This window comes from Triturus cristatus, chromosome 8, assembly GCF_964204655.1.
Source record: "Triturus cristatus chromosome 8, aTriCri1.1, whole genome shotgun sequence".
Lineage (NCBI taxonomy): Eukaryota > Metazoa > Chordata > Amphibia > Caudata > Salamandridae > Triturus > Triturus cristatus.
The window spans coordinates 603,970,216-603,997,198 of record NC_140591.1 but is presented as its reverse complement, the minus strand read 5'-3'; the positions used below and the strand labels follow the sequence as shown (position 1 = coordinate 603,997,198).

The 26,983-nt window shown below is 41.4% G+C and overlaps 1 protein-coding gene across 5 annotated transcripts in view; it reads right to left on the bottom strand.

Moving 5' to 3' along the window:
- Positions 1-26,983, bottom strand: part of SCEL (sciellin) — a 580,338-nt gene that overhangs the window by 401,014 nt on the left and 152,341 nt on the right. For all 5 annotated transcript variants that reach the window (XM_085622068.1, XM_085622069.1, XM_085622070.1 and 2 more), the window contains 4 exons: positions 26,439-26,507; positions 21,258-21,467; positions 6,643-6,714; positions 4,562-4,621 (listed from right to left, as the gene is read on the bottom strand). In XM_085622068.1, the coding sequence (XP_085478194.1) occupies positions 4,562-4,621; positions 6,643-6,714; positions 21,258-21,467; positions 26,439-26,507 (411 nt within the window). The remainder of the gene's footprint in view (positions 1-4,561; positions 4,622-6,642; positions 6,715-21,257; positions 21,468-26,438; positions 26,508-26,983) is intronic.

Sequence of the window (26,983 nt, the reverse complement as noted above, 5' to 3'; positions counted from 1 at the left end):
ACTGCTCTAAGGCACTGAGGGAGTTGAAATGCTCCCTTAAGCTAAAACCAAGGGACCCTCAAAAAATCAAGGGGTGCAGAGAAAAATATAAAAAAGAGACCAAAAGGAGGAAACTTGCCCTGCAGGCAGAAGCTTGGGCAGACTTAAGAGAGGCAGGCGAAAGAAGGGATCTAGCGGGATTTTGGAGAATCATTAATAAACCGACCTTTCAAGAAAATGATTCCCCAGAGATAGGGGTTAACATCCTCCCGGAGCAGTGGGTCACACACTTTAGGGGTCTATATAACCATGAGCCCGGTATCCATGTAGAGTCACCCGTAACCACAAGTCAGGTTCCCTCGGTAGTATTCACTCTTAAGGAGATTACTGCAGGGATGGAGGGTCTGACTAAAAATAAAGCCCCGGGGCCGGATGGAATTCCCCCTGACCTGTTTCTTAGTAATATAGAACTATGGGCCCCGCTCATGACCAGGGTCATAAATACTGCGACCATTTGCGGCCTGCCACCATCCTGGTCTAAAGCGATCATCGTGCCAATCTTCAAAAAGGGCAATAGGGATGACCCCAAGTGCTACAGGCCCATTTCCCTGATTGACGTATCGGCTAAACTTTTGGGTAGGGCAATCCTCAACAGACTGTCCGAGTGGTCCGAAGAGAATAACATCTTCTCGGACACTCAATACGGGTTTAGGACAGGGAGGTCCACCAGTGACCAATGCCTGAACCTTTACATGCTGACTGCCAAATATACTCTGGCCAGTGATGAACCCATTTATATGGGATTCATGGATCTGGCAGCAGCATTCGATCACGTCAATAGAGGAAAGCTGTGGGATATGATGTTAAGCATGGGGATTGAGAGTGGTTTAATTACCATATTAAGGGAATTACACAGCGACACCACGGCCAAGGTTCGATTTAATAGGGAGGGAGGATTGTCTGACTCTTTTCCCTGTAAGAGTGGAGTCAGACAAGGTTGCATTCTTGCCCCTTTTTTGTTCTCCCTTTATATTAATAACCTGGAGCAGTTTCTCTTGGGGTTAAAGGCAGATTCCTCAAGGGTCGGGGAGCGGCATATTCCTGTTCTGCTTTACGCAGATGACGCGGTTCTGCTTGCACGCACACCTCGAAGCTTACAAATCCTGATAGACGGGTTTGTTAGGTTCATGAGTACACTGGATCTATCTGTCAACCTGGGCAAATCATATGTACTCCTGGCCGGCAAAAAACCTTCCTCTAAATTTACTTATACAATAGGCACCCATACTTTAGAGGAGGTCAAAACGTTCTCTTATCTTGGAGTAACCTTTGATGGTGCTTTGCAGTTTAACTCTTTAGTGGTGGAACGTTGTAGCAAAATGATTGCCTCTAATGGGGCTATAGCCGGATATGGCAGGAGGCTAGGTAGATGGAGCCCGGAACAGGTGATGAACTTGTATGGCTCCGTATCATGCTCCAAAGTAATCTATGGGGCAGAAGTATGGGGCTTTGTGAACACCACTAGAATTCAACAGGAAGAAAACAAATATCTGAAATCTATCCTGAGGGCACCACCAAGTACCGCTGGAATCATAGCTCATAGGGAGCTAGGGAGACCATACTTGGATGACCTGTTAAAACTTAGGCCAATTGTGGCCTGGCTAAAAATATGGGTTAATCCAGATGCGCATCTAAGCAGAGAAATTTTATTGGACTGCTTAGATAGGACCCATTGTATGCGCATCCCCTGGCTTAAATATGTAAGAAACACCCTTGAAGATTTAGGCTTTGGAAACCTCTTCACGAACCCCACATCAATTTCAGCCCAGCACAAGAAACAAGTAGGGGAGATTTTCCTAGAGCGGAAAACCCAATGTAGAGCTGAGGCTGAAGGTGTTAAAAAGACTGTGAGGGCTCATAATCTGGTAAAGAGTGTGGAGGGTATGGAGCCTTATCTGTATCTTGTGCATAATGCACAGGATAGATTTCTTATGTGCCGTTTTAGACCGAATTTACTTCCTTTTATGTTGGCCTCACCAGCAGGTTTCACCACGTCAATTGAGCAGAAGGGACCCTGCGGCTGCGACAACAGGTCTCCGCAGGATTCCCTTCATTTTGTTTTGCTCTGTCCCTATTTCTCTATGCCCAGGCGCAGATTTCTTGTAAATATTTTTTAAAAAGCCCAACAGGAACGTGCCAGGGACGCATTAGTCTTTTTGCAAAAAGCCTCTGATCCACTAACATTGTGCTGTATTATGAATTTTATTAAGGTTGCGGTCCGATTAAAGATGACTAGAGGAGAGGAATGAAAGACTTTGGATTTTCCTTTTTTATGATCCTGTATGTCGGTATCTCTATTTGCACTAACTTTGTATAAGGATCTTGATTAATGTTTAATGACTTTTTATCCATGTATATATATGTGCTTTTATGGTGTTTTTTAATCACCGAATAAAGATTTCAAAAAAAAAAAAAAAAAAAAAGACTGGTGAGGATGGAAGAAATTCTTATGGTAGTTGAGAGTTCAGGCTTTGAGACATAGACTGACTGCTTTGTAGTCCAGGTGTTCCTTCACATAGAGGCAGGAAGAGATTTTATGGCTATAGATATGTTGTTTCAGTGTTCTGGATGAAGATTACGAGGTCCACATCATTCTAACCAGCTGCTTTTTTGATAGTTGTATAAATTGTTTCAAATGTCACGGTGGGTCCTCTCAACTGCCAGTACCCAATGCAATCCTCTGTTGGAGCTGTACGGCTGGCACAATTGTATGGTGATGTGAAAGTGCTAGACTGTGCTCCTTGTGACAGTATTCTTTTAATGGAGTGAAGACAGCTCAATGAATGACAAGATTTTTTAATGTAATCCTTAAAAGGAGAACAGATTGGGCGGAAGGAAATGGGGGCCTACTGAATCAATGAGAAGTACCTTCGTTTGTGGTCATTTCGGGCTAAGTCAATTGATATTCCTGCAGTGCTAGGTGTGGTCCAGGAAGACAGTACAAGGTTATTGCACCCCAGGATCTTCCTAAATGTTGACAGGCTTTTCTGTTTGTTAGATAGGTTGGTATATGTCTATGATGTGTACCATGGGAGTTAAGTATATATTAGATAGAATCAGTGCAAGGGTCTGTGCCTATCAGTGAGACTTTTGGCCAAAGATAGGTGGGATTCAGTAAGATGAAGCTTTAAAATTGGCCCTGGTGCTTAGTTGTTAGACGTTCCGGGCTTACATTGTATATGACAGTTCCTGTGCTTTGCTGGGAGAAAGAGCGATTTGATAATATTAGTAGTTCATGAGAGGCGGGCAGTAGCTAATAGAAGATTTGGGGTTTGTATCTGTTTTTTCAGATTTGGGTCCTTAAATTTTGGGAGTACTGTCACTACATTAAATTAGACAATGATTCATTTCATAATGAAGTGGGCTAAGACAGGAGGAACCCACTGAAGCACCTCAGGTTTTAAAGCTGCAGCACCACCACTGGATTGCATGTACTCCACGGGATAGATAGGACTTTTAAGAATTTGAATAGCTTAGTGATGTTAGTTACTTAAGCTACTGTGAACTCACAGGAGAGCAGTGGTGGTTGCACACTGAGATGATAAAGTACTTTGTACATTTTATTCATGCATATCCATTTGTATCTTTATTTATACTGGTGTTATTGTTAGGTCGTGGTTCATCTTGTCTTTAGTTGTTAAAAATGCAGTTTTATATCACATTGTAATTGGTTAAGTTCTCTGTCACCCCATTGGTACTGACTGATCTATAAAGAAATGCTAATAAATAAATAAATAAGTGTTCTTGTCAATTGATAAAAAAAAGTATTGCACAATGTGTATTAAATATTTTAAGAACTGGTCATTGTTCTAATGTCGCGTATTGTTCCTAGCCGGTTGCCACAGGTTTAGGTAAGACGACAGTGTGCTCAGACCACCTATAACTTACTTCCTCCAACATGAAACATTCAACCTTGGCTAAATATCCTCAACCCACATTACTCACCCTCCTTGTCACACTTTTAATTTATCTTTCTCTGAACATTTTTTGGGTTTTGGTGCATGGGTTGGGGCTTGGTCTTGCTGTTTGTGTTCCATTACTTTTGTTGATTTCCATTTTTTTCTGGTCCTATTCTACTTACTTTGTTAGTAGTAACTGCTGGGTGAGTTCTCAGGTTTTAAGAGGACACTATTTCCATTCTACATATTCATCCTGTGTAGTATTTTTAAAAGACAACTTCACACATTCTTGCTTTTCTTGTTCTGTGAAAGTGTATCCTGATGAACAAGTTGGTGGATTACTCTCTTAGAAATGTTGCTGTATTCTGGCAGGCCTTCATTTTAGTTGTACCTATAATTTTACTATAAAGTCTTTTTTTCTGCTTGGCTCCTAGAAAATATTACTATCAGTGTACTTCCTTGGTTATGAGCTACTGAATATTTGTTTCAAGCAATAACTGAGAAAGAGCTCGCAAGCAGTAATACAAATCATGTTTAAATTTATATTTATATAAAAAAACTCAATTTGAATGGCCATAAAGCTGCTTAAAAAGCATTCAGTAAGTTAGCTGACAGACTCTTACCTTTTGATTGTTTTCACTGTTGTGTTTGATTCTCCAATGAGATTTTCAAGATCTTGGCTTCTTTACAAACAAATGAAATAATATGAAAATAAGTGTTGCAGATGCCTTGATGACCTTCCATTATAACTCAATGCAATCAATCAGACAATAACTTAAAAATATACTAAGTATGACCAATGAAAATAATATTGGACACATCCTATGACAAGATGGTTGACTTAAAAGGCAAAGGAGCCAAGTAAATGTGGCTAGAAATAAATGATTGACAACAGTGAATTCAACTGAAATCAGATGTGAATATGAGATTAAAAATATCAGACTGCAACTCAGCTTTGACAGTATCAAATCATATTTTTGAAATTGCCAAATTGAAGCATGCATGATGAATACAATTTCCTCTATCTTGGCCTTCTAAACCCAGGCCCTGAATTTATCTCAAGCAAAGATATACCTTGCTTAATGAGATGACATAAAATATGGTCCTCATTCCTTATTCCTAATACACTTAAAAATAGCCTTAAAAACATCATTTTAGCACCATCCATGCATTTTACCTTCCAAAGAAAGTATATTTACATGTTGGCAGATGACAGTAGGTTAGTATGTTAGTTTGATAATGCATCAGAGCTTCCGTAATAACCCCATGAATCATTACCATATGTCTAACAAAACCCTCAGAAATCTCATACATTCTTTATTAGATTGTTCATGAGTGAATTTCAAAAAGTAAAATATACCTCTGATCAACCTCACCACAACTGTCCAATTTTTAGCATACCCCGAGAACTAACTGTTCCAAAATACAATACAAACAGATGCACTTCTTTGTTCACTCATGCCTTTAGGTATTCAAAATAAAGGCAGCAATGCTACTGTTCTTTAATTACTTTTCCATTTTCAACGTTCAGCTAGCAGTGGATCGCTGATTGCACATATGGGACCCAATTCATAAAAATGAAGAAATCTTCCCCCTGAGGTTTAATGTTAATACATCAGCATAACATGACGGGAAAACAGCTGTCACTATGTACTTCAGGAAACAGATGCATACAATACTGAACAAATAAACTGGAATGCAAGCAGGGAGAGGGAGTGGGTGGGTAACTGAGTTAGATGTTAATAGCACATTTAGGGACATATTATCAAGGACGGCGTTAAAATTATCGCTGGTTTAGCGGCAGAAAACTGCCAATAAAGCGGCGATAATGGGCTTGATAATATGCCATGGAGAATTCCAATAGAAGCCCATGTTCACACCAGAATATGGCCTTCTATTGGAATTTCAAGGGCATATTATCAAGCCCATTATCGCCGCTTTAGCTGCAGTTTTCTGCCGCTAAACCGGCGATAATTTTTAAAGCCGTTCTTGATATGTCCCTTAGTTCAATGTGGTATCCGGAGACACATATTAGGTAGTTTAGCATACTTATTTTTATCATTAAAAGCGCTGAGACCTCTCACTCCTATAGATATATTTGTTTATAGGATTCACTAAAGATTTTTAGGTTTTGCATGGAAACCTACAACAAATACAGATTTCCAGGGTTACTCATGGAAACAGTTGTGAATTTCTTCGTCCCACAAATAAATATAAATATTGCCTTCTGGGAAAATTTGCTAAGCAAGTGCAAACTTTTTTCCATGTTAAAATACCCTTTCCTCGACAGCCCCAACAATGTGTGTTGTGTTCCCTTTATACCATGAAAAAGGGGCACTACTTCTAATGGCAGTAGCACGTTTTCATCCTTTTCCAGGGTAGGAATAGATTAAAAGGAGTTTCTGAATACCAACAAGCGTGTACATTTTTGGTGTGCATAAACACAGAGGGTTTTACTTCTCTGGAATGGCCACTAAATTTCCATTACATTTTTTTAAGAGTGCATACGCATCTTTTTCAAAAAGTGTTTTAATAATTAAAAACAGAGGGATTGATTTACAAAGACAAACTTAAACTTTTGTGTAAGTGTATGCCTGTTTGCTGTTCACAAAAGTATTTCACTAGTATCATCTTTATGACTGAGGAGTCTCCAAACAAAAAAAAAAAGACAGGACTGTCCTATTTTGGGCATACATTGTCTTACCTTGCTTTTCTCTCACTGGCACTTCTTCTTTCACTGTTATCTGATATGACAGGCTTTGGAGGATAAGGCACTCTGTATAAATACAAAATACATTTTCAACACTTCTTATGTAAGACATTTTATACTTTAGTTTTTAAAATAAGAAAAAATATTGTTTTTTTAAGTTATTTCCATCCATCAAGCAATGTTCAAATAGAAAGGATAGCTAGGAAAACAAATGTAAACACTATGAGCTGGATCATTTCATAGCATCATCTTTAACACTTGAATCAGCAACATGAATGTGTGCTTCTCTCACAGAAACTGATTGGTCACATAAACTGCTCCTTACTTATTTTTTTCTAGCATGAGGCAAGATAAAATGCAATTTTACGGAAAACATTGACAATATTGAAATCATAAGGCATAAAATGTAAAAACTGAGTTTGGAATGAATATGCCATTTCAATTGCCCTGTTTTTTAAAATCTACATCATATAGGGAGGGGTAGACCTGTCAGTAGTCCAGCGGTGTAGTGGCACTAGGACCAAGATGTGTTATGGATCCAATGTATCTTAATTATTGCTGTACATTACTGCCCAGTTAGTGGCAGGGATTTTCATTTCTTGCATCAGGGCACTAGCCAACCGTATACTGCACTGCGTATAGAAGTGTCAATCTACTTTTTTTCTTATCACCACAAAAAGCTATAATTTCCACTTCAAAATTTAAATTTGTAATGAAATTGTCTCTGGTATGTATGAAGTCCATCCTCTTTCCCTGGAGTTTTTGACAGTTTTCTACAGAGCGATAAGTAACAAGATATTCCCAGCAACAAATTATTGGCAACCCTGAAATCATTATACATGAAATATATTATGGGATGAGTTTATAGCACTTAAAGACAACCACTTGTGTTTTTTATTTTCCTTTTGGTTATTTGATGATGCACAGATATACCTCCAATGGTCAGTGGAATGCTTTACAGCACACATTTTATTGCAGCAGGATTATCTCAAACATGATGTGTGCAAGACAGAGCGGTTTGTTTATATGGGGTCCCGATCAAACCAGATTATAGAAACCAATGGGGGCAAGAACTTTCAACTACATTTCTTTATGTTTATAGGCATTATAATATCCTAGAGACTTGGAGCTGTTTTTCTAAAACTAGATGAGAAATATATGAAGATATCTCAAGAGTCTTGGTTAGCTGGTTGTTAGAAATTGGGGTTCTGGTTGGAAGAGATATGCACCCTGTCCAAGCAGGAACCATGATCCTAGTTAGAGTAAGTCACAAAAACACCCTAAATTAACCTGTGCTCACTCCCTGTTAGCTTGGCACAGAGCAGTGAGGCTTAACTTAAGAGGCAATGTGTAACGTATGTGTGCAACACTAAAACAGTACAACAGTGAAAACACCAACAAAAAGATACCAGACTGAGTTGAAAAAATAGAGCTAAATGTAATTAATGAATTAACAAAACAACACCAAAACGACAAAAATCCAATCAGTAGAACCAGACATGAATTTTTAAAGATTAAACAGAAATGTAGGGCTTAGAGGCATAAAGCGCCAACGGGGCTATCTGGTAGTGCTTGGCTGGGTCAAATCCAAATGTTCAGGCTGATCACGATAGAGCGCGGGCCAGATACAGTGACCAGCCTTGGTCCGCTGCAAAGCATCTTGGTTGCATTGTCATCGCGATGCGTGGCGCAAAGAAGTCGATTATCCTTAGGAGGAAGGCGATGATTCGGCTCTGAGCTGCACAAAGTAGAATATCCGTTGAAAATGTAGGTGATGCGCCCCGCAGTAGGCAAAGCAATGCACTTGATGTAGCGTAAAGTTGCCCACTCTTTACACATCACTAAGAACTGAACATAATTGATATATGAAATAACTGTGCACTTTGCACATGAATTATACGTGTAGCTATAACACTTGCACACGTTACGCCTGACACTGCGAATGCAGAGTCTTTACCTTAAAAATCATGAGTTTTCACCTAAGAAATATTTACTCAATATTGAAAATAATTTTATTTGATGTTTAACCTAGTTTAACCAGCGTCTACTTGTGTTTGCTTTGTTCACCCTAAGTTGGTAGGGTATGCCCAGACGTGGGTCCCTTGCTCACTTTGCCACTGGATTCAAGCTAGCCTGGCTGTTGAGGGTTATGAACCCGAAACCGGTCCCAGGATGCTTGTTTCCGGTACAGGGAAGACATGGCTTGGCAGTTCGGGCTGGACTGTTCCCATGAGGCACTGGGTCAGACTGATTTGCATATGGCCATGTCTGAACTGGGGTGGTGGAGTGAGCTAAAGAATGATGATGGATTTAACTCAGATCAGTTGACTGGGGGTAAGTGTTTGATTTGCTCAAACGCTCCCTCCATCATCCCCTTTGGTATCGCTTTGTTCGCCCTAAGTTGGCAGGGCATGCCCAGACGTGGGTCCCTTGCTCACTTTGCCACTGGATTCAAGATAGCCTGGCTGATGAGGGTTATGAACCCGAAACCGGTCCCAGGATGCTTGTTTCTGGTCCAGGGAAGACATGGCTTGGCAGTTCGGGCTGGACTGTTCCCATGAGGCACAGGGTCAGACTGATTTGCATATGGCCATGTCTGAACTGGGGTGGTGGAGTGAGCTAAAGAATGATGATGGATTTAACCCAGATCAGTTGACTGGGGGTGAGTGTTTGATTTGCTCAAACACTCCGTCCATCATCCCCTTTGGTATCGTTTAGAGGGAATAGGCAACGCCCAACTGTCACCTACCCAGACATGTGATTAGAGACAGGCAGCAGGCACCAAATGGCTAAAGGAAGAAAATGGCAACTTTCTAAAAGTGGCACTTCACCATAAGTTGTGATTTTAAATTGTGATTCCAGAGACACCAAACTTGGAGGTCTGCTCTCTTCCCATATGGAAATTACACTTATAAAATGTAATAAGAGAACCCCCAATGTTATCCTATGGGAGAGATAGGCAGTAGAGAAAAACAACCTTTTTTCACTACCAGGACATTTAAAACTTAAAAGTACACATCCTACATTTTAAATACACTGCACCCTGCCATTGGGCTGTCCTGAGCCACCCTTAGAGTTGAAATATGTATTACAAAGGAAGGTTTGGGCCTGGCAAGAGGTTTAGCTTGCCAGTCCGACATGATAGTTTAAAAATGCACACACAGACTCTGCAAAGGAAGGCCTGAGACATGGTTAAAGGGCTAATTAAGTGGGTGGCACAATCATTGCTACAGGTCCACAAGTAGCATTTAATTTACAGGCCCTGGGCACAAGCAGTGCACTTTAATAGGGACTTATGAGTCAATTGAATATGCCAATTGTGGTTAAGCCAATGTTGCCATGTTTTAGGGAAAGAGCACAGCAATTTAGCGCTAGTTAGCAGTGTCAAAGTGCACAGAGTTCTAAAGCCAATGCAAACTAATTCAGCAAAAAGGGTAGGAGGAAAGCAAAACGGTTGGTGGTGACCCTACAGAAAGGGCCATTTCCAAAACTTGCTTATTTGTTTTGGTCTTGTCCCAAGTTGGTTGAATTTAAGACATGCATGTTTATTGATTATATTTTTCAGTTCTGGTGATGCATAACGTATAGGTCATGATATTATTTCAGATCTTTAGCATTAGTTATGTTTATGGTTAAAATCAATAAACCCATACATAATAAACACATATAAATTAGAAAAACAAATGAAGAGATGAACAGCATTATCATCAATTGGCAACATCTGTTGGTGCTCCACTTACTTATGAAATCCATGTGTATTATAAGTTCAGGAATCACACAAAAAATGACAATACGAAATATGTTTTACAAGAATTTAAAGAGCACTTAGTAACCTTGAGGAGTTAAGGCAAAAGGAAAATCAATAAAACGTAAGTAGATGATAGTGAACTCACATTTATTACACTCGCTGTAGCTCCAAGAAATTTCAATACTTATTCAATTTAACAGTAGAGGGAAAATAAATGTGTAAGTTATTTGCTACCCAAGTATTAACAATTGTTAAATCACACTTACTACAGAAATCGATAAACTGTGATGTTTCAGTTCCTAAAAAGGTAACTGGAGACTTAGCAGGAGTGCCACTGTTGACACAAAAGGATTGCCAAGGACGAAAGGGATCTATTGATTAATATGAAACACAAATGCAAATATTTAAAAACGGAGGTATCTCCTTCTATCGTCACGAAGATTTTTTACTCTTTTTCAGAGAATGGGTGGGGTGTCCGAGCCAGTGAACTCCAACCCTATGTTCATGGAACTTACAGAGGCTTGTATGTATTTGTATTTGGTTTTGTAAAGCACACTTCCACCATAATAATGAATGGTCACTTCAGCTACTCCAACATCTCCTAGGTTACTCCTATACTAATTTTCTGTTTTCTTGTCACCTACGGAATATTTGAACCTTTTTCACAATTACTTCTCCCTGGGTCAGTGTCAACCATTTCTGACCCTGGAATTAGGGTCTGGGATTGCTATTCTCAGATCCAATTAATTTGTAATGCATTTTCAGATGATTTGTTTTATTTTCTGGGTTTATTACTCATTCTCAAACCATTCTAGCATATGTGAGCATCTCCTAATCTGTGTTGAATTCCTTCAAACAGGACCCAGGTCTGCACTCGGATCTCTTATTATTCCTGAAACTCTTGCGTGTGTCATCGGCCAGTCCGTGGTTCATATAATCCACTGCTGCAACTGACATTTCCCACTTCCAACTGTACACTTTTCCCCTAGTCATAAACAGACTTTGTTATTTCCAATATCCTGAGATGTTCCTATTCAATGTTTCTCTATTGTAATATAATATGTTTTTATGACAATCCTTTACTACTGACTAAGAATTCCTCTGCTTCTGGATTCCTTTATCTTACATCCAACAAAGTTTTTAATACATCTTTAATACAGAATAGTATCACAAGGGACATGCTGAATACAGAGTATTTACCCAACTGCCTTGAAAATATTACGCCATGAGACACAGCTAGAACATATTTCTCCCATTCCTTTATCTTATTACCTCATGTTGCCATATTCTGACAGTCAGATTAAAATTAATTTCTAAGCTAAGCTAGCCACAAATACTAAATGTTTTGATAGTTCCATAGTAGCAAGCAGCGGGTAGGTGGTCACATTGAATGCTCCTTTCTCTGAATTGTTTGCAGTACTTTCAATATTATATTTCCTATGTTCATTAACAAAGATGGATGTGAAAGTGGAGAAAATAAAACTTGGTGAAACCGGCTCTGGTGACCCCTTTCAGTCGAAGTGATTTGCTGGTATTTTTCACCATAAACAGCATTCGCCAGGTAGAAAAAAACAATGTGGCGTAAGCCCTTTTGGTGAACAGCGTTATGCTGCCGGTTCGTCTTTCTCTGATTTGTATTTAACCAATGCTGCTAGCCTTTATGCTGTTGGGTGAAAGTCCCTCTAAGTCCTGCTTCTTTGCACTCTGTTTTTTCAGTATTTTTTTTAATCTCTCCTATAGAAAGATGGGTTACTGGTTGAGATGGTGAAATGCTACTCAAGCAGCAAAAAGCAATTCTTGTCAGGGTGAAACACAAGCAAAACCCCAAATAACCTGTGCACAACCCTCTGGTAGTCTAACACAAAATCAGTCAGGCTTAACTTAGAGGCAATGTGTAAAGTATTTATGCATCACACAAACAGTAATAAAATGAAACACAACACAAAATAATCCCGCACCAATTTAGAAAAAGAGAGTACAATTGAAAACATGTTTTCACACCAAAGTGATTAAAATCTAATTAGAAGAACCGGATATATGTAATTTTAAAGGTTTTGTAGAAATCAAGCACTAAGAGACAAAAAAGCACCTCAGCGGTTATCTGTTTATGAGAGATCAGGTCCAAGTCAAGAGTACGGGTTGACCGTGATGGAGCATGGGCGGGCTGCAAGATTTAGTTCAGTCTGCTCAAAAGTACCTTGTGGACTGGGCGTCTAGATGTGAAGTCCTTGGGTTAAGCTGTGAGGGCGGGCATTGAGGAACCGTTGATGACGAACTGCAATGCGAGGTTGGAATCGAGGAAGACGGAGGGACTTGCATAGACTTGTGCTGTGATGCATCAGCAGAGAGGACTAGATTCATTGCGCTGAGCAAGTGTCGGGGTCAGGCTGTGTCAGGGTCAAAGAAGCCACTGGGGCTTGCGAGGACTTGCGCTTAGGTGCGTAGAGGATGAGCTGCATCATTCTGGACCAGAGTCGTGGCCTGGTTGTGTCGCACTGCATCAAGATGCATCGACATCGAATAAGCCTGTTATGACCTTGTGACTTGAACAGAAGGTCAGCCGACTGGCCATTGGAGATTCCTTGGAGTCCTTGGTCCACACAGGCAGGCTGGATTCAGCAAGGCAGCTTACCGAAACAGAATAGTCATGGTGTAACAACTGCAGGCCTTGGGGGGCAAAGCTGTCCTTGGTCAGCAAGAAGGTGAGCAGGGTAGACTCCACAGCTGGGCAGTCCTTCTTCCTGGCAGAGTCCACAGTTCCAGAAGTAATCTGAAGAGTTGGGTCTGAGGGTGCACTACTGATACCTAATGGCCACTTTGAAGTGAGAGAAGCTTCTAGATTCCTCCCCCTACAGAGGTGTCTAGAATTTCATCCCTCCCTGCCCTGGCCCCAACTTGTCTTAGGGCACAAAAGACTAGTGTGAAATCCTTTGAAAGTGTACTGACGCATGATCTCTGTAATGTGGCAGTGTGATAGGTGACGGCTCTTCCCCCTCATCCTGACAATTATGCCCCATCCTAACACGCATATTCCCCATTGTCTTACTGTCTGAAAGCAATACACAAAGACCAACTGCCAGTTACACCTAGTTATGTGACCCAGGATACAGGCTATAGGTACCAAATAGTTGGGACAAGTAAATACCAACTTTTTAATAGTGGCATTTTCAGAATTGTGGATTCAAATTGCACATTACCATTAAGGAGGGTTTTAGATTATAATTCTTTAGAGACTGAACTCAACTTCCCTACTTGCTCCCATTTGCAAGTTATCAGTTATTAAATGTAATACAGTACCCAATGTTATCCCATGGGAGAGGTAGGCCATGCAGTAGTGAAAAACAAATTTAAGGGGTTTTCACTACCAGGACATGCAGAGGTTAAAAATACATGACCAACTTTTTAAATACACTGTACTCTGCCCTATGGGCAGTTTAGGGTCTGTGCTAGGGGTGACTTTTATGTATTAAAAAAGAAGGTTTAGACCTTAAAAAAGAATTATTTTACCAGGTCGAAATGCAAGTTTTAAAACTCCACACACAGGCTGCAATGGCAGGCCTGAGACATGTTAAAATGGCTGCTTATATGCGTGGCACAATCAGTGGTGAAGGCCCATTCGTACAATTTAATTTACACACCCTGTGTATATGTAGTCCCACTTTACTAGGGATTTACAAGTAAATTAAAGTTGCCAATTGGGTGAAAGCCAATGTTACAATGTGTTGGGGAGAGAGCACAGACACTTTCTCACTGGTTAGCAGTAAGAAAGTGGCCAGAGTCCTAAAGTCAGCAAAAATGAAGTCAGCAAAAACAGTAGGATTAAAGGCAAAACGTTTGGCAGAATCACACTAAGGATGTTGGGTCCAACACCCCCCAACCTCCTTTTCAAAGTTTGCATCTACCTGTTGGCCTCTACTTGTTCTTCATACATTTCTGCCTCATGCCTTTGTCCCACAAATCCGTTTTGTACCCCTACCTTTGTGTCTACCCTGCCTGTATTCCTCTTCCCACTTACCTGCTTATTTTTTTTCCTTCATTTGGTGTGTGAGAGAATTGTCCTTTGCAATCCCACCACTGGTGCTCTATCCTTTCCGGGTTCTGGTAAACAAAGAACACTTACTATGGGATCCTTGTTTCCTATAGCATTTTACTGCCTTATCAAATTGTTTATAGAATTATAGTTTTTCCTGTTCCTGAAATTGTAAGAAGTTCTTTTTAATAAACCAAACCAGGATTATTTGACAAGTCCAGTGTATTTTTTCATGCAAATGTTTCCTTAGACATGGAAATGTCACTTTCCTATTGGAAATTCACTAGTTTGGGGTTCGTAGGCTTGTGTTCTCCATTTTAAATGTTCGATGCTTTAAAGTAGCTATGTCTGATGTTCACTGACATCCAGCTTTTTAAGCCATTCAGCAGAGATTCTAAAGTACTAAAAACAAATTCTGTGTCTAATACAAAGGACACATGTAGATTAAATTGAAGAAGCCTCTGCTTCAGTGAAGGATGGTTGGGAAAGAGCAAATTGACAATTTAAGCTAGACTAAACTTAATAAACACAGATGTAAGACTTTTTAAAAAAGAATTATTTTGTTGGTTTCAACAAAAGCAAACCGGCACCACCCAACTACTTGCTACAATCCACCATGTCACAGTGAAGGTTAACATTTCACATTAGAATCATCTTAACATCACATTGATGATCCATCCAGCATACATATTCACATACCCTTTGTAATACCATCCCAACCCATCCCTTCCCCTTTCTTTTATCATTCCCTGCCCATAAACATAATAGAATCATTCTATGTCTCAGCAGAAGCTGAGGACCCTTCATCATTTGATGAGGAGAAAGTATGTACCCCCTCTGGATTAATGAACCTATCCAGGAATTCCACCCACACCTCAATGTCCTCCTGAGCTCTCTCATCACGCCTACACCTCCTTAGCCATGGCCCATTCAACCACATCCGCCACCCACCTTTCTTAACTCGATGCAATCTGAACCATCCATGTAATCACGAACCATCTCTTAGCCAATAACAACAGCAAGTGCAGGAACTTAAAGGTCATTTTCTGGTCCTTTGGTTTACAGACATCTCCCAACAAGCAAACAACAGGATCCAAATCCACTGAGATCCACACTTCAGGCCTCACACTAGTCAACACATTCCCCCAGTACTCATACAGGACATGACCATGCTGAGTGCAGGAAGGAGGCCGCCGGGGCACGACACCTGTGACACGACTCAATCCCTACCAGGGTCTATTCTATGGATTAACACTGGTATAAAATATGTACGATAAAGGAAGTGGAAGTGCAGGAGTTTGAAACGTGCATTACTCGACACTGTCTTCACCAATGAACACATCCGTTGCCAACAGGCATCATCGAGCTGAACCCCCAGATCCCGCTGCCAGGCTCCCCATTCTGGGAACAGATCCTGCTTATGGTCCCCCATCAGTGCCTTATAAAAGTGGGATATAAAACGACGGCTTCAGCCCAACTCCACAGGAAATGAGGGCCACATGTCCCACACAAAAGCTGCAATATTTGCATGCTGCAGAAATTGGCTTGGCCCTATTTGAAAGCCCTCCTGTGCTACTTCAAAGTCTGTAAAGTCCTCATTAGGAGAGAGATCCCCCAGTACCTCACAACTAGCCGCCATCCAGGCAGTCAAGTCAACAGAAGCCCCCAGTTGTCTAAAGGCCAAAAGATCCATGGAGACCAAATCTCGAGCAAACGGGGTTCTGCCTAAAACACTTTTAACAGTACGTTCCCACAGTGGGGCAGTATGTCTGACTAAATATGGGACATACTCCACGTCCCTGCCATTAAAAGCTGAGTTAGGGAGGACCACCTCCCTAAATCCCCCAATAGGGTCTTCTCCCAAGTGCCCTCCTTGACTAACCAATGTGCCCACATTGTATTTGGGCAGCCAAGTAGTATTGTTCCAGATCAGGTACCGTCAGACCTCCTCCTCTGATGGCAGAGACATATGTGTTCTAGCCTCTCTACTCCGCCCTCCACCCTCACCCAGATCAGAAATGTCAGGAGAGAGAGTGCAACTTACGAAAGATACCCAGGGCAGCACGTCAAATGAATGGTTGATAAATTAGAGCCATTGAGGCAGAAACACCATCTTCGCGATAGCCACACTGCCCATGAGAACCAGCGGAAGGGAAGTCCAGAATCTCACCAACAAGCTTAGTCCCTCAGTGATCTTCTCTATGTTGGATTGTTTACTCCTTTGTGGGGTATGCAATAACCATTCCCAGGTAGCGGAAGGAGTCCAACTCCCATATAAGGGGCACTGGCAGAAAATCCCTCACTCCACAGGTCGCCAGAGACCCTAGCTGGAACACGAGGGACTTACATTAGTACTGTGGCGGCCTGATAGTACCCCCAAAAACAGTTAAATACGATAACAGGATGGGTAGAGACGGCAGAGGAGACAAGAAATATAAAAGAGTATCATCGGCATATAAGGACACCAAGCGGAGGAAGCCCCCCACCCTAATCCCCCATTCAGCCATATGCTGTTGGATCTGAACAGCAAAAGGCTCCAGTGCAATAGGAAAAAGGAGGGGGGACAACAGACATCCGTGACCGGTGCCCTTCCCCACCTCCCACAGTGTAGAACACAGCCTTCCTACCTGAGAAGTGGGCTTTGCAAACAAGAGACCTACTCACAAACAAAAGTGGTCTCCGAACCCCATAGCCTCCAACACACACATAAGATATTGCCATTTATCGGTATCGAAAACTTAGCTATGTCTACTGACACCTCAGCCAGTTCTTCGTTGCAACCCTCCACCTCATACAACACATGCATCAGTCACCACAGGTTCATTGAGGTACTTCGGCCAGGCATGAATCTGCATTGGTCTGCGTGTATCAGTCAAGTAATAACCGGGCACAGTCAGAGGGCAAACACTTTACAAAGTATCTTAGGGGCCTATTATAATTGCGGGTGGATCACCACCGCCCGTATGGCGGTGGCGATCCGCCCGCCACTATTCACCGCCCGCCTCCCATTTCTCCCCCGCCATATTAGAATGGCGAGAGGGACCCCGGCGGACAGAAAGACCGTCCGCTGGTTTTCTGCTGGTCTAACAGGAGACCAGGTGGAAAAGGGGAATGATATGGTGGTGGAGTCTGCAAGACACCGCCATCCATATCAAGATGCATGCGGTGAAGTGCCTTTCCATGGCGGTGTTGCCGCCATGAAAAGGCATGCGGAGTCTGCATGTGGGGGCCCATTGCGGGCCCCCAGGGTGTCGGGGGCGTGGGGGTGCACATGGGGGGTACCTATGGTACCCCCCTCCATTTGCATGCACAACGTGGCAGGCACCACGCGGTGCCTGCCACTTTGTGTATGCAAATGCACAAATGCCTTTTTAAGATTGCGGCGGGTGCTGCTGAAAGCACCGCCCACCGCAATGTTAAAAATGCGGGATGCGCCCGCCAGTGTGGCGGGCGCATCCTAATTGGATTTGCGGGACCGCCACACACATAGCGGCGGTCTCATTTGCCGAAACGAAAGACCGCCCGCCATCGTAATAGACCCCTTAGTGTTTGTAGTAATCATCATAAGTGGCCTATATGCCGAGGGATCTGATGGGGCGCCTAGGGGCTTTGGCAGCATTGTAATGCAACCCTCTCTCATAGATGCTGGAAGCAAACCCCTCTCTCGCACTTCTAAGTACACCTCTAATAGATGCTGCACAGATGAAAAGGACTGGACAAACTCGACAGGGACTCCATCACAGCCCGGCGCCTTGTCCCCCGGTAATTTCCCTAAAGCAATACAAACCTCCTCCAAGGTGAGACCCGCATCCAAGTCCTGTGCATCCAGATCTCCCAGCTGCCGTAGTGGCAATGACGCCAGAAACGTTTTGACCGGTGCTGCGAAGACGGAGCAGGATCTCGGTATACCTGTTCCACATAAGCATGCAATGTGTCCACTATACCGTTCTCTGTATAAATCTCCTGAGCGTGGGAAGAACAGAGGTGCAAGAAGAAAGGGTGCGAGGCCTTCCTCCAAAGAATCAAGGAAAAGAGGCGCCCGGTTTTGTCCTCCTGCCTATGGAGAAGTTGGCAATACGATTTAAGCGTATACCGCTTCAGCTTATCCCTCACCTCTGTGACTGTTCGTGAGAGTCGCAACTCCCCATGGCGCCCATCCCCGCCATCCAGCGCCAATCGCCTAGCCCGTGTTTGGTCATCGTCCTTCTACAGGAGCTCAGACTGTAAGGTGGGATGCAGCCCACATGACAAACCGATACATCGGCCTATTAGCACCGCCTTCTTGGCCTCCCATTTGGTTGCCCAAAATTGAGTCATGGACCAATTGTGCTCGAAGTGGTCTTTTAATGCCCCAGACAAGGTTTCTCTTCCATCGGGGTCCTGCAGGACCTCAGGACCCAGCCTCCAGGTCCCCGAAGTCTGCCGAACATCCCCATGCACATTCACAATAAACCATGGCATGATCAGGCTAGTAGCGGGACAGGTGCAACACCTCAATAACTTTAAGGCCCACTTCATAAGAATCCGGTCAATCCTGCTATATGTTCCAGTCATCGGAGAGTAACAAGTATAATCCTTGTTTGAGGGCTGTTTAGCTCACCAAACATTGCACTGAGCAGTCAGGATTTAATGACCTGGCAGGTGGAGCTCCGTAAGTGCATGTCTGGGAGGCCATATTGGCTAGCCATGCCCCGCAAAACAAAGGTAGACTTACAGTCAAACTTACTCTAAACAGTAATATCATGGTCAACATTTCCTTTGACATACTTGTTAATGGTGGGGATAGTATGTAACCCCTGAAAATTAGTTAATCGCATTCGACACATGCAACAAATCAAATTGGATGTTTCATCAATGAAATAATGTTTCAAATTCAACAATGCAACTTCTATCAATGTGACATAATACAAAGGTTATGTGCCCTTTCTCCTTCTGCCTTTGCCACCTGTCCTAGCTTCTGCTGTGAACTAAAAATTTGAGGTCACTAGGAAAAACGTGCATATGTTAGTACTGCAACTGCTAGCTGCCATGTGTGTACCTAGTAATGTGGTTGCTTCATTACTGCTTTTGCTGCTGCATCTCTCTACCCTCAGCTAATTATGAAAGTATGGTCATGACCACCGCTGCCACAGTCGGCAGCAGATAGTCACAGGTGCACAGTGACATGTCTTAGATGTCTAACAGTTTTTGAGACAGACAATTTATTCTTGAAGGGAATTAAATTAATTGTGCTTTAGAACATTTTATATACTACCAGTCTCATTTTGATCCCTACCTATCTCCCAATGGTTATAAAACCAATATTCTGTCTGAAAATTAGATGCCCTAAGATCCAGGCGATTTAGCACCATGCCTCCTCCATCATAAAATAAGGAAAGTCAGTTTTTCTTTTATAGTTTCTGTTTGCTGGTGTTATAACCTGTTGAAAAACATGAAAGGTGGTACCTCTTTGGGTGACTTGGGAAAAAAGTAGTGATGGAAATGCAACAGCAGAAGCAGCATGTCCAAACCCATCTACAATGAGACTCACACTGAGCCACTTCACTATAACATGCTGGTGATAGAAGTGTCTGTAGACTAGGGCATGTGCAGAGGAGTCAATATCAGGAACATTCACATGATGCTGACTAGACATATTTCAAATAACCAGATAACAGGTGAGCAGAGTACATTTCAAATCTTGCGATAAGAAGATAACATATTATTATCAAGGCATGGAAGGATTTTGTCACTGAGTGCTGGTACAAATAGGCTCTGAGGTATAGTGAGAGACAGCAAGAAACACCCTTAAATGTGCCACTGAATTCCATCCTTCGCAAATATTCAGCAAATGGTCTGTCAGAATAGCTTTTCAACTAAATTTCATCACTATATTCTCAGTAGGTTCGCACACAAGGATATTTCATCCCTGCCTAAAAGCTGAGTTGAAATTAAGCCACCTTTTTTTGTTTTAAATGTGAGAATATCACATTGAGAGCTACAAGCACAAGGTTAATGTATAAATTGCATTTCAGTATGTACTTATCTCATTCTCTACCTCCATCCTCTCCCACCACCAACACTGTGTTGTGGGTGCAGGTCTCAGGACCAATGTCCATGGTGATTGTTGGGTTGAGGAAGGTGCAGGGGCTTCCCTATGGGCATTCCAGTTGTCCCAGATGTTCTCCTATTTTTTGGGGCAGCCCTGACTTTTGTAAATGACGCCATCATTAACTATGTTTGCCTACAATGAAACCAGTTTGGCAGTACTTCTAGATTTGGGATTCCGTGCTGAAAACCTAACTCACACCTTAGGAAATTTACAGTTTTAAGATGTTATTCATTACTGAAGTCCCAATGATGAACAGGGAAACGTACATTTTTAGGGTGCTTGTCAAATTGATGCTCAAAACACGGGGAACAGATTTACAAAATTGTAATGAAATGTCCAGACGCACACACTTAGACCAGGCACATGGGAGAGGTATCAGGCACATGTAAGGGAATTTTGTAATTATATTGCAGTTTTCTGGCATAACCTTATTTTCCTACCTCTACAACTGCACAGCCTCAACTTCGTGAAAATTTGCATGGGTAGAGTTAGAATATTTGAAATAATTCACAAATTACTTTCTTTTCTTTCACATTAAAAACTATTTTCTATGTGATATGAATTACTAGTTTCTTATGGCTATCTCATGTTTGAAGGCATATCCTTAAAACCCCTCAAGTTGAGCTTTAACTATTCTTAAATTTAAAAAAAGGAGTATTTGCACATTAAGGAACTAAAATATCATTACACAAGTCAGAACAATTCTTTAGAAACTGCATATTAAGCAAACATATATTTACCTAACATCCTTAGTAGGTGAAGCTGGAGTAGCTGGTAGTGGTCCTTTGGCCTTACTTTCTTGGTTAGATGGAAGGGGAACTGGTGGGGGTGACACTTTGGGCCTGTCATTCTGGATTGACTGAGGGGGAATTTTTGGTGGTGAGACTTTCGGCTTGAAATCCTTAGTAGGTGATGGGGGCAATGATGGCTTCTCGTCAACTTTTTCAAATCTGAAGGCAAAAGAGAAACGATATTCCATGAGACATTCTCATTGAAGAATTTAATTACATGTTTCTGCAAGATATTGAAACAACTGTGACAAGAGACAAATTATTTATAAACTGGACATTTTACTGACATTTTACTAATAAGCCCCCAATTATGAGTTAGGCATAGATAGGTGCAGAGAATTAACAATTCTGACTGGTGAATCTGGACCTCACTATGCCTACAAAAAGTCAATCCCCACAAAATGGGGAATAACAATGCAACCATTTTTTTCAGGCAGAACCTCATACAACATTCCTAATTCTGTGGAAATTCATGATCACATTTACCCATGGTGGTAAATGTGAGTAATGCTGCTGATGCAGTCAGGGAACTAGGATGGCTAAGGGAAGAAGAGAATGTGATCTGGCATGCTTCCACTTCCCTTTAAAGGGAATTGGATGTGTGCTGATAACTGGTACCAGGCTACAATTGCAGCCCACTTCCTATATGACTTTCTGACTGGTAAAATTTGACATGGTGTCCTGATCCCAGAAAATCCAGTTGTAGGGTCATCTGACCCCTTAAAATTGAGAAAGGTGGCATCCCTCCCGGGGTTACCACTCTCCTCAACTCATAATTGGTGTATACAAAAAAGGGATGGATGGAATGCTTGAATTAATCTCAGCCACTGGTAATTAATTGGGGCGCCACCAAGTCCATTGTTATTCAGCACACCATGCCACCTCAGTTTGGACCCAGCAATATGCAAATCAGTTTTGACTCTGCCTAATGGGAACACTACAGCCCAAACTGCCAGACAAGGCCCTCTCTAAACCGAAACACAAGCAACCTAGGACCAGTGCCATCCTAGTTAGGGATCATCAGCCAGATATAGCTGCTTGATTCCAGTAACACAGAGTACACTGGACCCACATCTGGGAACACCTGTCCCACTTAGGGTGGCACACTAAAATATACAAAAAAGGGATGGATGGAATACTTGAATTAATCTCAGCCACTGTTAATTACTCAGGGCAGTATGCCAGACCATCATTAATTTGCACAGCATTCTACCTGAATTTGGACCCAGTCATATGCAAATCAGTCCCGACCCTGCTCCAATGGTAACAGTCTAGCCCAGACTACAAGGCTAGGTCTTCCCTTAAGCGGAACACAAGCAACCTAGGACCAATTTTACCCTAGCTAGAGTTCATCACCCCAGAATATATTGATTTCAGTAGCACAGTGTGCACGGAACCCATGTCTTGGCATACCCATACCACTAAGGGCCTGATTACAAGTTTGGCGAATGGGTTACTCCATCACAAACGTGATGGATATACCGTCCACTGTAATGGAATATAATGGAACTCGTAATACAGCAGATGGGATATCTGTCACATTAGCGATGGTGTAACCCGTACGCCAAACTCATAATCAGGCCATAAGGGTGACACACTAAAGTAAACAAAAAAGAATGGATAGAATGCTTGAATTATTCTGTCATTGGTAATTACTCGGGTTTCATCCCAGTTCATTGTTATTTTGCATACCATTCCACCTCAGTTTGTGCTCAGCCATATGCAAATCAGTCTTGACCCTGGTCCAATGAGAATAGTCCAGCCCAATTTGCCAGACCAGGTCCTTCCAGAATTAGACTGAACAGAGGCTCAGCTTTACTGCCTCCAGCCTACCTCCAGTCTTGGTCACTTCCAGAATTAGAACACAAGCAACCTAGGACAGTTTTTGCCCTAGTTTGGACTCATCAGCCAGGTACCGCTTGATTACAGTGACACAGTGTGGACAGGACCCTTGTCTGGGCACACCCGTCCCACCTAGAGCAACACACTAAAGTATTTAAAAAAGGGATATTGGGAATGCTTCAATATTCTCAGCCCTGGTATTACTTGAGGCACATCCCAGTCTTTTGTTATTTTGCACATCATGTTACCTCAATTTGGATCCGGTCATATGCAAATCAGTTTTGATCCTGCTCCAATGAGAACAGTAAAGCTCAAACTGCCAGGCCAGGTCCTTCCTGAACCAGAACAGAGGCAACCTAGGATCGGTTTTGCTCACCATTTAAGGTTACTGAAAATTAACTGTATCTACTTTGCAGTCACAGAAAATAAAAGCTAGCATTCAGAGTGGGGACTGTTGTCATTACCTTAGATTCAGAACTATATCTATTATAGTGTTCAGTTGAGATCAAGTAGGATTCTTAGGGCCTGATTCACAAAGGTAAACTAACACTTTTGTGTAAGTTTATGATTGTTTTCCATTCACAAAAGGGATATAACAAGTAGTAGCTTTACAAGTGCAAAGTCTTTGCACATTAAACAAGACAGGTCATTTTATGTGCGGAGACTCTGCACTCGTAAAGATACTACTTGCTATATCCCTTTGTGAACAGCACACAATCATAAACTTACACAGAAGTGTAAGTTTACCTTTTCTAATCAAGCCCACAGTGTCCTAGTGCCACACTTGCTAATCCTCAAAATGATGAGACCTGGATCTTTGTTTCACAGTACCAAACACAAACAGAACATCCCTCCAAGACCACTCAAAAATTGCACACAAGCAAACAATCATAAACTTACACAGAAGTGTAAGTTTACCTTTTCTAATCAAGCCCACAGTGTCCCAGTGCCACACTTGCTAATCCTCAAAATGATGAGACCTGGATCTTTGTTTCACAGTACCAAACACAAACAGAACATCCCTCCAAGACCACTCAAAAATTGCACACAAGCAAACAATCATATACTTACACAGAAGTGTAAGTTTACCTTTTCTAATCAAGCCCACAGTGTCCCAGTGCCACACTTGCTAATCCTCAAAATGATGAGACCTGGATCTTTGTTTCACAGTACCAAACACAAACAGAACATCCCTCAAAGACCACTCAAAAATTGCACACAATCATTTTATAAACATAACACACTAAACACAAATAGTCCTACTTTAAGCCAATTAAATAACAATTTGCAATATGCTCCACACGCTCCACCACTCCAGCTGCATCATGCATGGTTAAACACACTTGCTGGACAATGGGAGACAGCCACCCTCAAGCAAAAAGACCAGTGGTTGAGCTCCACAGTTCATCTTTCTTCCACTCAGGCACAAAGGACACACTCCAAAGGAAGGAACAAAACAATCCAGCCAGCCTGGACGTAACATGACCATCCACTAGACAGCTATCAATTCAATGTAAGTTTCTCAACCCAAAATGAGTCATGCACAATAAACTCAAAAACATTCTCACAGCTGTTCGTATAGTGCAACAAATAATACTAAAGCGTTAATCACTAACACAACAATCCACTGTGATTCACACTCTGGTCAACTAGAAAGCCAAGACTGAAAAAATGATTAAGACAGCTGTTTGTTCTACAAATGTTGGAAATATTGAATTTGTGGATTCTGACTTTAAGTTCAACGTTTTGTGATTGAAACTTCAGTTATGTCCATTGTGTGAATGGTAAAACGTTATCAAATTGCAGATACGTTTTTAGCCTTTTTATTCAATATATTTGAATTAGATAGAAAGCAAAATTATATTTTATGTGCAAACAAATTTTAAAACTTTATTATTACATTCTACTTCCATGTTCTCTTCAATCTTCGTTTTTTCCATTTTTCACTACTTAGCATTTATACATGAAATCAAAAATAACTTCTGAAATGTTCGATTAGTACTCTAATTGCGTTTTAGGCTCCTTAGACCTTTTCATCGGGAGAAAAATTAAAATAGATATACATTAAAGTAAAACATATCATTATCCAGGTATTTTTAAACGGCCTTATTGCTCAAAATGACAGACCTAGTTGTAACTAAGACATCTACATAATTCGAATTCAGATAAATACATTAATCTTCAATCTCCATGTAGTTACATTTGCTCTGGTCTGGGAAATCATGCTACTGATAACAGCAATTAAGATATCAAGACCTAGTTTGATGACTCAGGCTGGTGAAGTGTTACTCCATAATGCTGAATGTCCAAAACGATGAAAACGCTTTCCCTCAAACAATTTGAAGAAAAATTAAAAACAAAATAAAAAAGACAGGTAGGATGAGAAAGTGGTACATGAAAACCAGTCAGAAGAAAAGCACAGGAGTAGTGGAGAGGGGAGGGCAAAGAGGTACTTTTTATAAATAGGTGTAAATGTGCAGGGGTATATGCTCAGGGAGAGTTAAAAGGGTAGAGGTAGGGTTAGAAGCACTGGGGTTTAGAGCGGTAAGTACTATGTGTAGGTGAGAATAAAGGGTTTCATGTATCCTGAGAAAAGAGACTGAAGGCATTTTTCCTTTTTCTTTTTATGAGGGGCATTCAAAAGGATGCATTTGACATCCTGGTAATGGAATTTGTGCGAAAAGATTAGAGCAAAAAAAATTCTGGGGAAAATGTCCCTAGATCAGGGTTATTTTAGTGCATTTTTCTCCAGATTCACAAACGCTCAGTTTAAGTACATGCCTAACACATGTCTTTATGATTCACTTAGATGTGCTTTAATAAATTCATGCTTGTTATCATGGGATAATAAAAAAACAATGTTTTTCGACTATAATTTTAAATGCTCATCCAGCAGTAGCATATAGTTGAAGCATTACAGTCTGTTCTTTCATTGCCTCCTGGGTGCCCATTGTGTGCTTATTGCGAGTCCTAACACTTAGGGACCGATCACAGAGCATGACCTAATGTGTATATATTTGTAGCGAGATCTACACAGAACAACCAGTGCAAAAATGTCAAAGCAATATTTGCGCTGGATGGTGCAAATGCCATTTTTGCACTCGTCAGTTTATTCAAATATTGGTGCAACAATGAAATGTTTAAGTTCGCAGTTAATGTGATCAGGCCCTTGGGCAAAACTTTAACCAAGGCAAAGCCCCCATCACCCAAACATACCATAACCAGGAAACAGCAAAATGGAAGCCAATACAATTTGTGGAATTGGTTGTATGAAAAGATTGACATTACCTCGCCCTCGCACTTTCAACCAGATTAGATCTTGGCTTTTCATTGGATGAGTCTGAAGAATCGGTGGTACTAGAAAACAGGAAGTGAAATGGACATTGTCATTTGTCTACATCCTGAATCCATTAGGTACAGAAGAGGTTAAATGGCAGGTACTGTTGTAATATGCAGGTAGCTGAAAATAGGTGAATTATTTCGGACAAACAAACAGGAAGACCGAGCACTGGGTTTAGGCATGAATTCATGGTTTTCTTTTTTCTTTTCCTAGGAGGTACAAATTCTAGTCTTTCACGAAGCATGTGTACCACTGACCAGACATCTCTTGAGTTAAAATGTCGACGCTACTGTCTTTATTTTATTTTAAAAAATCATATTAGTTTAAAGGGTCAAAAAACCTTGCATCTATCACATATTTTTCACCAAAACAATTTCAGAAGGTCTAACCTGGCAGAATTTACTGGGTGAAAAATCCCCAGTAAACATCAGCAAGCACCAAAGTCCACGTGTTGTAGCCCACTTTCAGAGCAAAACTCATAATTGCTGTAATT